Here is a 13,208-nt window from a genome sequence, read left to right on the forward strand (position 1 = left end):
CTGGTGGGGGAACTAGATCCTGCATGCCGCTAAGAAGTCCACATGCCACAGCTAAAGAGCCTGCGTGCCGCAACGAAGACCTGGCGCAGCCAAAATAGATAAATATTTTTTTTAAAAAGATGTTATTAAAAAAAAAAGTTACACACTACAGGTTATAAATTTTATATTGAATATACATGATTATAAGGACTCATGCAAATTCTAATTTGTAGCTAGGATTCAGAGCATTTCTTAACCTATTATTTGTATACTATGAAATTTGATTCAATATGATTGAAATGAAGTTAGGAAAGTCATTTTTTAAATCTTTTATTTCATAGTTCATAAAAAACATTTATATGTACAAGACTCAAAGCAGACAGAAAGGCAGCTATTTAATCACAAACAGACGAGACAGTAGTCACTCAGACTCTACTGTGGAAGCATATTTAATGCATACCCTTCAATGTTAGGCATAAATAATTCAAACTATGCAGTTCAAATTCTGGGTTTTATATCAGATCTGCATATATATGATACTTGTGGTCAAACTTTAAGATTAGTAAAGTCAATTTCAAACTGCTTATATTTTGAGTACAGGTTTAACTGTTACAAATATATGATGTTAACTAACACAATAGTGGTCTTCAAAGATCTTCTCTTTGCCCCATGTTCATACGTTTGTAATCTGAGTCTGTTTGCTAATTTCCCTTCTTATAGTTACTCTTCAAATGAGTGTTATGCATTGAGTTCCCTATGCATTTCACCCATCTCCTTTATCTGAAATAGAGGGAAAAAGAAAAAATTAAAATAATTTTGCACCCAGTCTTTTGTTTATTCTGGAAATAGCTTAAAAAACAAAAAGGAACGCAAGAAAATTCTCTTCCACATTTATGACTTATTTAAATTTTTTTTAAAAAAGGTATATTACAAGGAAACACACATTAAGTACATGATCCAAATTGCTTTTTAGAGATAAGATGGCCAAAGTGACAGAGAAGTAGCAGGTAAGCTAAATCTTTAAGAATGGGTAATATTTTTGTTAAATGTATACCATTTTTAAATATAGGAAGAACTAATCCATTTTCTATTTTGAATCATTTACTTTATGGGTGAGGAAATTGAAGTTTAGAATTAAATGATTTGTCTGAGATCACACAATTAATTATAGGCAGAACCGAGACAAGATGACAACTACTACGGATGGCAAACATCTTGCTGTGCGGCAAGCATGGGATCGGCACTTTACACAGATTACTTTATTAAATCCTTACAATGGGTCTGTACTATCATCCCCGTTTTACAGATAAAGGAAACATGGAGGCTTAAGGGAAGTTAAATAACTTGCCTAGCCAATAAGTGGTCAGAATTCAATATAATCTGGTCTGCTATGGAACTCGTGCAAGAAAATTTAGTATTGTGAGACTCTCCCTAAGACCCTAAGGACTATACTATAAAGGGACTCAAGTGTAATTGAGACCTGTCAGTGTCTGGAAGGTATAGGGATTATTAGGAGTAAGAGATTAAAACAAGGGCCTTTTAATTAAATAATCCACTTACCTCAGCTTTCTCATATTTTGCCATTCTTTTCTTTCTGGAAACAACCTATATGGAAGAAAAATGATTACTATTTGAGGACTGCTACCCAAACAAAAAGTTAGTCTAAATTGACACATATGCTTTTAATGAACACAATTCTGATATGAACAAATTTAATTTTAAAATCTATCCGTAGACATTGTTTCTCAAATGCACTGAGAAAACAATGAATAATCTTGAGTGAAATGTAACAGCGTAGTGGGCATTCTTCCACATCTTTTTCCATCCTAACACAAATATATGAACATATGCATGTAAGTTTTAGGGGGTCTCAAAAAACAAATGGGATCATGCAGAGTATCATTTCCCTCTTTGCACAGCCTGTATCCACATCACAGGAACCCTTCCAGATCAAAAGCTATAGATTGAACTCCTCCTTTTTTTTTGAACTCCTTCTTTTTAATAGCCACTTTATTCCATGGCATGGATACCCCACAGTTTACTCATCCATCCTCCGCTGGATGTACACTCAGGTTGTTTCCAGATTCACCTTACTAGCAACGCTGGAATACATGACCTTGACCATGCTTCCTTATGTACTTGCGCTTTCATTTCTGTAGGACAATTAGATTTCTATGATGAACCTTTCATGTGTTTATCTGCCATCTGGAATTCCTCTTCTGTAAATTGTCTATTCACACCTGTTACCACTCTTTCTTTAGTTTCCTCATCATTTTCTAAGAACCCTTTATATAGTATGCATAATAATCTTTTGTTTTATGCGTAGTGAATATTTTCCCCAAGCCTATCACTGACATTTTTTTCACTTTACAGTATCTCTGCCATACAAAATATTTAATTTCAATGAAGTCAAATATATACTTCTTCCTTCACGGATTCCAGATTTCCCACCTTACTTGGTTTCTTTTATCACAAGGTTGTACAACATCTCCTAAATTAATTTTGAGACTTACTTTATTCTTTACCATTTTGAACTATAACCCGTCTAGAATTTGTGTTTGAACATGGGTATACTGCCCAACTCCTTTCACGCTGCTGTGCTCCAAAACGTGCTATTCACACACAGTTGAGCAATACGGCCAGCCCTGGTGGGGTGAAACAGGAATCCAACTTTTGTTTTCTTCCAGATGGATAGCCAAGTGTGATAATGCTGCTGAACTGAAAATGTAACTTCTCATATACCATCAAATCTATTTCTGAATTTGTTGTGTTGGTAAAATTTCCTGATGCTGAAGTACCCTTACATATCTAGAACAGATGCTGCTTGTTCAGGTGATACAGTCTTCTTCTGAAGCACTGCTAAGTTCAGTTTACATTAAATCTTTTATTTTGAACTGTTGCTTCACACTTATCCCTTTTAATTCTTTTTTATGCTAACATTAATTTGTGTTCTGTAGTTTCATCTCACTGAATGGTTTGGGAATTCAGGTTACTTTGCACTAACCCTGGCAACAGTGTTGAACTGCACTCCTGTGTGCAGTGAGGACAGCTGAAGGACGTTTGCTATTTGACAGCAATGTAACCAACCTGTGAGGTGCTCAGCTACAAGCTTTTCTCAGATCAGTATCCTTTCTTGCTTCATAAGGTTGACTATTTTATAAAAAGGGACCGGAAATGCAATAGATTCATTCAGCATAAAGGATTACAAAAAATGAAGACTTGGTTTCATTAACTTGTTTTGGCACACCGTTGTGGCTTTTTCGTATTATCACCTTTTCTTCAAAGAAGAGACCCTGAAATGAAATTTTACTTGTCCTATGCTCACCAGCACAGCAATTCCAGCAGTAATTGCTACTGCCACAACCACAATGACAGCAATTATACCAGCTTGTAGACCCTGCATTGAAAATTCAGGTGGTTTTTCATCAACATAGTAAATTGAAGTTCGACTGGGATCCAGATCCAGTAGTTCCCCATTTACTCTCAGGTCCATCTTGTTGGACTGGAACAAGGATTCATCTTTAACCTACATTGAGAAGGAGAAAAGCAATTTAAAATAGTTAAGAAAACCTACCACGGCCACATAGAATTACGTGCCAATTATGTACCAAAAGAACTGCTGCCAAGAACCTTTATGGTTTTGGTGATAACAATCTCATCCATTGAAACAGAAGGAAGAAAAAACAAAAAATACCCACCACTTTAATGACAGGAAAATTTCAAACATATACAAAAGTAGAAAGAAGAGAATAATGAGATCCCATGTACCTGTTAACTCAGATTCAATAACATAAACACATGGCCAACCTTATTTTATCTACTCTTCCTTCTATCCCCAACCCCCCCGGCCTCTCCCAGCCTGGTTTTTTGTTTTGTTTGTTTGTTTTGTGGGGTTTTATTTTGTTTTGTTTTGCTGCATCACTTGGCTTCTGGGATCTTAGTTCCCTGACCAGGGATCGAACTCAAGCCCTTGGCAGTGAAATCGCAGAGTCCTAACCACTGGACTGCCAGGGAATTCCTTGGCCTTGTTATTTTGAGGTGAATCCCAGATTTCATCAGGAAATAATTCACTTAAGGGACTTCCCTGGTGGTCCAGTGGTTAACACTCCATGCTTCCATTTCAGGGGGCACGGGTTCGATCCCTGGTCAGGGAACTAAGATCTCCCATGCTGTACAGCACAGCCAAAAAAACTTTTTAAAAAAAGAACAAAGCCGCAGTGCCCCTGTGGTTACTATCAAGTGGTCTAACATACACATAACTGAAATTCCAGGAGATGGGCTCAGGAAAAAAAAAAAAAAGAAAATAGCTCACTTCAGTGTATTAAAGTTTAAACAAACATTTTAATCACACCAGTTACACAGCTTTTTTTTTTTTTTTTGCGGTACGCGGGCCTCTCACTGTTGTGGCCTCTCCCGCCGACGAGCACAGGCTCCGGACGCGCAGGCTCAGCGGCCATGGCTCACGGGCCCAGCCGCTCCACGGCATGCGGGATCCTCCTGGACCGGGGCATGAACCTGTGTCCCCTGCATCAGCAGGCGGACTCTCCACCACTGCGCCACCAGGGAAGCCCCACACAGCATTTTTTACATAGTCTCTTGTTAATGGAAATTATAGTAGGGGAAGGCTACACTCACAAACTAAATAACTGCCAGGGAGGTAGTAAGAATCATAGGAGAGAAGATATTCTAGGCAGAACAATGTGATAAAAAGGCATAAATATACAAGCAAGTAAGAAAGGGGTATAAGAAAGGTGAGTGTGAACGACAAGGAGGACAAAATTAATTGCAGCATGAGAACCAGTTGGAGAACAGTTATTCATACAGTTGATCTAAAAGTAGATAAACAGGTGAAAGATCTTGAAACCACTGAGGCATGATAGACATTACATTTCTAAACACAGGAATAAAATGAGGAAGATTATACTCACATCTTTTTCAAAATAATAAGCCACATCAGCTATGTCCACATCATTCTGAGTTTTCTGAGAAGAATTTTGTACCAGGTCAATAACGATAACATCATTCTCATACTGGGGGAAAAATTGAAAAATACAAATTAATATTACTATAACCGAAACTGTATGAAAATACCATTGTTCAATAATCAGAATATTCAGTGTTTGATTTTCTGTAATCTGCATGTGTCAGTGTTTCTTGCCATTAGTGGATAATTGGGTTTATCACTAATAATTTCAAAATCTTTGGGAGGTTTTAAAAATCTATCCAAAGGAATTAAAATAGCAATGCAACCAAAGATAATTATAATTTTCTTTTCAAAAGAGAATTTTTAAAAGATTTTAAACAAGATATTAAAGTACCTTATTTGGTTAGAACTACTTTAATGCTAAAATGCTAAAGAAATGCAATCCAAAACGCAGTGGCATTTACCATGTTCTGTTTTTAGGAAGGAAAACAGTCTGTCCCTACCAAAAAGTCTTCTAAAAAATGACAGCAATTTTCTGCCTTGAAAGAGTTCCATCACACTATTCAAGCATTTTTCAACCAAAGTTGAAAGAGTTAAGGAAGGGCTAACTGGTTAAAGACTAGCTCCTGAAACCAGAGAAAACAGGACTACGTAGCATCCTAAGTATTGCCAAAAACAACCACAGAGAGAGGTTTTCCAAGGTGTGAAGACTGGCATGTGTTAGGAATAGTAAGAGATACTACATTTTCTTTAAGGGTAAACTGAGGTTTTCAAAGACTACGGAAGGAAAACAATAACAGGGGATTTGCAGGATTAAGTGCCCAGGGCTTAAACTGTTATTCAAATGCAGTTTAACCACTATCAAAAATCATACCCAAACCAAACTATCCGACCAATTTTCTGTTAAAGCTCACTTGCTAAAAAAAAAAAAAAATCTTACCAGAATATTTGTGATATATTTTGGATCCAGTTGATAACGACTTGTGATTACCTCCTTGAGTGCACTGTAAATAAAAAATTTTATGCCATTTTGCAACTATCATCATAATAATTGATACAAAAACTGTTGAGTTCTAGTTTGACTAGAAACAGGATATTTACACAGTATCCAAGTATCTACCCACAGGTTATACTTATTAATTACAAAAAGGAAAGTGGTAACTCCATAGCAGAGAAACCTGGTGGACACCAACCTGACCAGTTAACATCGCTAGTAAAGGGACAAGCTGATGTTATGTGCCTCCCAATGTGAAGTACTGAGACGGACACAAGATCACTTTAAGTAGCTTTCCTGTCAAAAATGAATTACCTGTATTTAATTATGAGGAAACATGAGACAAATCCAAAATTGAGGGACATTCTATAAAACAATTTGCCCATACTCTTCAAAAATATCAATGTCATGGTTTATAATTCAAATATTAATTAAAAATTTAAATTTTATTGGAGAAACAAGACAAAGAAATGCCAAAGCAATGTTCCATATTTAAAGAGACTGAACAGTCATAACAACTAAATGCATGATCTTAGACTGGGTCCTGGGTCAGAGGGGAAAAAATTGCCACAAAGGACATCGGGAAAACTGGCACGATGCGGTTTAACATTAAATTTCCTGAATTTGATAACTGTATAGTGGTTATGTAAGAGAATGCCTTTTGTTCCTAGGAAAAGATACACCACAGTATTTAGGGGTCAAGGTGCATGACATCTAGAACTTGCTCTCAAATGGTTCTGGGGAAATAATATTTATACATGCTCAGATATAGAAAGTACACACACATATGCATACACATATAAAAAGAAAATGTGGCAAAATGTTTACTGGTAAATCTGAGCGAAGGGTACTACAGGATACAATTGTACTACAATATACAATTCTTGCACCTCTATTTTTTAAAAAAAGTTAAAAATATTATTTACAGTATTTTATTTTTCAGAAATATGAAAATGCATTGAGACTTGTTTTAGTTTATCTAATGGTGTGGGATGGAAGTTCTGAGTACCAACTGTGCAAACATAATGCATTTAAGAGCACTTACGCCTGCAAACTTTGAACATCATAAGGTTTTTCTCTTGTCTTGTGTTTTAGTTCAATGATGATCCAGCTATAAAGTAAAAAGACAGTATTGATTGACCATAACAACTCAGCCTTTTATATTATTTTCTTAATATGCTAATACCCAAATTCCCAAGTGGAATTACAGGAGAATTAACAGAAAAAGGATCTATACAAAAGATATGCCCTTCATTTCTTCCTTGGCCCTCACACACATCATTCATAAAGAACTCAGGCTTTCTAACATGGACCCTCTGGCCTCTGGTCACCACACTCAAGATCACATATTACATATTCAAAACTAAATTTAATTAAATGAATCCAAAAAGCACGAAAACAAATAACATATAGGCAGCTAAGGCTTAGTTGGTCATGTTGGGTCACGTTCATGGGAAGAGACAAAAAGGCACTGAGAGAAACAGAAAAGTGGCCACAAGGCTCCAGAAGACAGAAGTGGAGAGAGTCTCTGCCTTGGTCTTTCTAGTCCTTTCCAGTAAAATCTTTTTGGCTTAAGCTAGCTGCAGCGTGTTTCCATTCCTTTCCATTACCTAATCCCTGAAACAATCATACCTCGCTGTAAGACACAATAAATGAGCAAATATATACATAACTTAAATCATTCATATACATTTAACACTAATCGTACTTTAAAATACTGAAGAGTGTTAAGTAAAAATAAATTAAGGAAAATTATGTTTAGTATGCTACCGTAAGAAAAAAATTTAAAAATAAGAAAAACTACATTGCTAGTAAATTCACAGAAGATCTCTGGAAGGTTACGGCATAAACTGATGACATCTGTTCTACGGAAGTAAACTGAGTACATGGGGGATTGAGATGGGATGGGGGCCTGTCACTGTCCACTCTCTTCTATCTTTTGAATTCTAAATCACAAAATCATATTACATGTTCAAAACTAAATTTAATTAAACAAATCCTAAAAGCATGAAAACAAGTAATTTATAGGCAGCCCAACTCACAAGGTCCTCACTGGCTCGGAGCAGGATATTTCACTGTCCTTATCGGTTCTTCTGACCCCAGCAGTGTTCACACACCAGCACGTGGAGGTGCCATTGCACTGCTTGGCTTTAAAGAGCCCCTTGTCGTCACACTCGGGATCATAGAGCCCGTCATTATTCTGGATAGCGCCCTCTGGTTTCACTCTTCTCCCAGCCTTGGAGCCACTCATTTCTGCCTTCATCACCAAACATTTGGAAGCCACTGAAAAGAAAGCATCACGTCAAAGTGAAAAATAACTGCTGTTGTATGCTTAAGGAAAAAATTTAATTTACTCCAAACTTCCAGGGCCAAAGATTACCGGAGACTTATAAGTTCCCAGGTTTACTTTCTAAATCATAAGAAACTTCAGAGATGAGATAATGTTGACAAAATAACATGATTCAGATTTAAGCCAATTAAATGCTTCCCGACTCAAGACAAATCAATTAAAGAAGTATAAGTCAAAATAAAACTTAAAGGTAATGAGGATATTCTACTCACATTTTGTGCAAATGACGGAATGTTGTGTACCGATTGAAGTACACTGGCACTGACCATGTGCATTCACAGAGCAGTTTGTGGTCAGTTTGTAGTTTTCACACACACATCCTGCAGGGGAAAAAAATCCACTTTAAAAATGAGGATCCAGGGCTTCCCTGGTGGCGCAGTGGTTGAGAGTCCGCTTGTCGATGCAGGGGACGCAGGTTCGTGCCCCGGTCCGGGAAGATCCCACATGCCACGGAGCGGCTGGGCCCGTGAGCCATGGCCGATAAGCCTGCGCGTCCGGAGCCTGTGCTCCGCAACGGGAGAGGCCACAACAGTGAGAGGCCCGCGTACCGCAAAAAAAAAAAAAAAAAAAAAAAAAAAAAAAAAAGAGGATCCAACTGTCAACTCTGATGCTGGATCAGCTAAATTACGTTCTGACAATAATGCCCAAGTTACAGGAACATACAGCCTTAAAAAGTGGTCCTGAATGTGTCATTTTTCAGCTATAATTGGAGTGGCTGACACTATGCTAAATAGTTTGTACATATTATATAGACAGTCTAATTTGCATGCATTCCAATTTTTGTGTTTTAAACCAAGAATAAACCCTCCAAACACCAGATTCAGCTTTGCCTTCATGATACTCCCAGACTCAGCTTCTTCTCTCCTCCTGTCCTGCTAGATAAACATTTGTCTGTCGGTCACGGAGTCTTTTCCCCAAAATCAACAACACACTAGTATACATAAAATAGATAACCAAGGGACTTCCCTGGCGATCCAGTGGTTAAGACTCCACACTTCCAGTACAGGGGCCGTGGGTTTGATCCCTGGTCGGGGAACTAAGATTCCACATGCCACACGGCGTGGCCAAAAATTCTTTTAATTTAAAAAGTAAAATAAAATAAAATAGATAACACGGACCTGCTGTATAGCACAGGGAACTCCACTCAATATTCTATAATAACCTATATGGGAAAAGAATCTGAAAAAGAATGGATATATGTATAACTGAACCATTTTGCTGTACACCTGAAACACATTGTAAAATCAACTAGATCCCAATATATAATAAAAATTAACTTTAAAAAAGTACCAATTCTATGATCAGTGAATAACTCACATTACCTCCCTCTTCCCACCTCATTTTCTTAATAAGAGATGCTTCTTGAGACTTAATGGGAACATATTCAACCCTTGGACAATTTCGTATCTTAGAAAAATTATACTTTCAATTGAATTTGGAGGTACCTCCGGATGTGCGTTTCCTAACTAAATTAAATTCTAGAACCTGATTTTGAAAGTGCTATTAAGCAGCCCATCCTGGATATTGATGTCAATTTAATAGTTATATCTTCGACTATCTCAAAAGTTCATTTTTTTTTTTTTTTTTGCGGTACGTGGGCCTCTCACTGTTGTGGCCTCTCCCGTTGCGGAGCACAGGCTCCGGACGCACAGGCTCAGCGGCCACGGCTCACGGGCCCAGCCGCTCCGCGGCATGTGGGATCTTCCCGGACCGGGGCACGAACCCGTGTCCCCTGCATCGGCAGGCGGACTCTCAACCACTGTGCCACCAGGGAAGCCCTCAAAAGTTCATTTTAACTTCAAATGGCAAGCACATCTAATTTCTTCGTCTAGCTAAGAGAGTGCAATCTTTAAAAACAAAAACTAATTACAACAGACCAAAGAATTTATATATTGCTCCTTCATATCTCAAGTTGGCTTTAGTTTTTCCCTGTTTAAATTATAATCAATACGAACCACCTATATAATCTGTCCAGCACTAAACTCAGTATCGGGGTCATAAAAGGAGAAAGTATAGAGCGGTCCTCAAGGAGTTAAAATCTTATGCAGCACTACGCTATACCTGCTCAGAGCACATATTTATGCCTAAACAATGTGAAATTTAAAAGAGACCAATCAGCCTTTCTGAACATACTCCTACAGCAGCTATCATCACTTTAAAGCAATTTAAAATTAAGTATTTGGCCTCAGACTGAAGTTGAAAAAACATGAGTTGATTAAACTGCATTATTTTGAAAGTGTAGTGAATTAGGCTGAGCCCTGCTGGTGAGACTACAAAAGCCTTTCCACAAAACTGGCTAACTGACACTTCACTGCTAGCCACGACCTTACAAATAAATCAAGAGATGGCAGCCAAGATGTTTATTCCAGAGTAAGAAAAACTGGAATCAAACTACATGTCCAACATTAGGATAATGGTGCGACCTTCCAGGCTATAAATTGTTTTGTACCATTTAAATCATGCTTTTCAAGACTAAAGGAAATGGAAAACTCTGGATCTTATGTAGGGGGAAAAAAATCAAGACATAAAACAATGTGTTTAGGTTTAGGGTAACGTTTAGAGCAATATCTAAAAGAAAAAAATACCCAATTATTAATTACGGGATTCTCTTAACGTGGTTCCAATATGACTTTTTTTTTTTTTTTTTTTTTTTTTGCGGTACGTGGGCCTCTCACTGTTGTGGCCTCTCCCGTTACGGAGCACAGGCTCCGGACGCGCAGGCTCAGCGGCCACGGCTCACGGGCCCAGCCGCTCCACGGCATGTGGGATCTTCCCGGACCGGGGCACGAACCCGTGTCCCCTGCATCGGCAGGCGGACTCTCAACCACTGCGCCACCAGGGAAGCCCCAATATGACTTTTTTTTACTTTTTACGATTATCGATATATCTGGGTTCCCTACAATAAACTTGGCATTATTTATATGATCCTTGAAGAGAAAACATCCACACACCTCGTAGTTAAGGCCCTCCTCCCCGCGCACAGGTGCGTAGCGGCCCAAGAGGCCTCACCACAGCCGCTAGTCCCCGCCCGAGACCCACATCCGGGGCCCACCGCAGGTGCCCGGGGAGGGGCGGGGCCGCAGGTCGCAGTCGCAGAGTCCCCTCCCGGCCCGGGCAGGTTTCCACTTCGCCAAAACCCCAGTGCGCAGGGGCCGAAGAAGGTGGGCGCGTCGAGGCGGCCGCAGCCGCTCTGCTCCCCGCCTGCCCCTCCGCCCCTGCCCCGGTCCATATCCCGAGAGAGGCGCGCAGAGCGCCAGGCGAGGCTGCTCTCTCCGGCCCGCGTGAGTGGGCGCCTTCCCGCTGCCTCCCACCCGCACAGAGCCTAGGCAGCCCCGCGCCGTCCGTCTCCGGGCGGAGAAGCGCGGCCGCCCGCCCAGTCCCCGCAGGTTACGTCTAGGGCGCCGAGGGCCGCCACCCTTTGGTCCTCCTAACCCCGCAACTCCGCTCCTCACCTTCCTGGGCCGCGGCCACCGCCGCCGTCGCAGCGGCGAGCAGGAGCCCGAACGCAAGGACGTGGGGGGGCGCCATGTTGCGCGCGCCGAGGACAAGGGCGCGAGGGGCTCGAGGCGGGCCGGGGGCTCGCGGGAGGACGCGCGGACAGAGTAGGCCGCCGGGAGCCCGCTGGCCGGCGGGAAGGCGCGAGACCTGGGACGCGCGGGTCCGCGTCGGCAGGACGACAGCGAGGTGCCCCGGGGCCAGGAGCACGGTGCGAGCTGGCCGACGGGCTGCGCGCTTTGGACGCTCGGCGGGGCGGAGCAGACCTTCCAGACCTGGCGGCCCCGCCCCCGGCCCCTGCCCGCGGCTGCTCACCTCTGCCGGCCAGTTCTCGGCTATGAGTCACCGCCGGGAGGCGGGGGGAAGGGAACAGACTCCCCTCCCCTCCCCCACTAGGAACGAGGCCGTTGGGATACCATCCCCCCCAAGGTGCGCGCCGGGTTCGCCAGGTGCTTGCTCCTGCGGCCGGTAGGGGCGGGGAGGGTGGGAGCCTGGGTGGCCACGGAGAAAGTTTGAAAATACCGAGACTTCTTTTTACCGGAGGGAGCACGGCTCTGAAACCTCGAAGAAATTGGACCTGGAGGAAAGAGTGAGGGGGCCGGGAGGATGAAGGCTGAAGGTAAAATGGAATACAAAGAGAAGCGGAAGACCGCCCCACGCACAATAAAAAAAAAGACCTTCGAGCTTTACCTGTACGTTTAATTGTACTCCTTTGAAACTAGAAAGAAAGGAGAATCTCCCTAGCTCTCGGGATGACAAACTCATGTGATCTTTATAATTATTCTCAATAATTCTTTTCTTTTTTTTATAAGCCTTTTTAGCGCTTGAAGGTGTTCCCATGGAGCGAAATGCTGGAAACTGAGATTACCAGGGTCGATTCATATTAGAGAACAATGTTGATGAGTACTTCGAAAATAGAAGTAGAAACGAAGGACAATAATTTATTTCAGTGCAAATGAATTCAAATTACAACACGCTGTTGTTACACTCTTAAGTAGTGACTTGAAGCTTTTAATAATTATTAAAAGTATTAAGTGTTTTTAATGGTATTTTTGTTAGCTGTAATATTATTATGACCTGTTTTTAAAAGTCTTTTTTTTTTCAGTTTAAATCATCGGAAAAAGTTCAAAAGAGGAAAAGTGAACAGGCAATTTAAAGATTCAACTAAATTTGATTAATTTCTATAAATATATATCAAGTCATGGATTATGCTTTTATTGGGCAATAATTTAAGTGTGTTGTATCCGCCTATTGCCAGTTGATTAATGTAAATAATAACTTTGTTGCAGTAAATACCAGTATAATGTGAATTTTAGTTGGACGTTAAATAAGTTATTTAACTATTTGATTATTGACACATTAAGGAAATCCTATCAGTATTTTAAATCTGAGCTAGACGTAGTTCTGGAGCTTGGTGATCTGTTCAAAAATTTCTTTAAATGAAAAGAATAGTACTATCAAGTCAG

At 40.5% G+C, this 13,208-nt stretch overlaps 1 protein-coding gene across 1 annotated transcript; it reads right to left on the reverse strand.

The window, feature by feature from the left end:
- Positions 1 to 305: 305 nt before the first annotated feature.
- EPCAM (epithelial cell adhesion molecule) lies at positions 306 to 12,659 on the reverse strand. Its single transcript, XM_079941021.1, has 9 exons — positions 11,700 to 12,659; positions 8,460 to 8,567; positions 7,940 to 8,180; positions 6,943 to 7,008; positions 5,844 to 5,907; positions 4,908 to 5,009; positions 3,305 to 3,505; positions 1,540 to 1,584; positions 306 to 759 (listed from the first exon to the last, which is right to left on the reverse strand). Exons 1-9 carry the CDS (start codon positions 11,773 to 11,775, stop codon positions 718 to 720), a joined length of 945 nt encoding a protein of 314 aa, XP_079797147.1. The 5' UTR covers positions 11,776 to 12,659; the 3' UTR covers positions 306 to 717.
- Between the last annotated feature and the right edge of the window lie 549 nt (positions 12,660 to 13,208).

Source organism: Stenella coeruleoalba (genome assembly GCF_951394435.1).
Source record: "Stenella coeruleoalba genome assembly, chromosome: 13".
In the NCBI taxonomy this organism is placed as follows: Eukaryota; Metazoa; Chordata; class Mammalia; order Artiodactyla; family Delphinidae; genus Stenella; species Stenella coeruleoalba.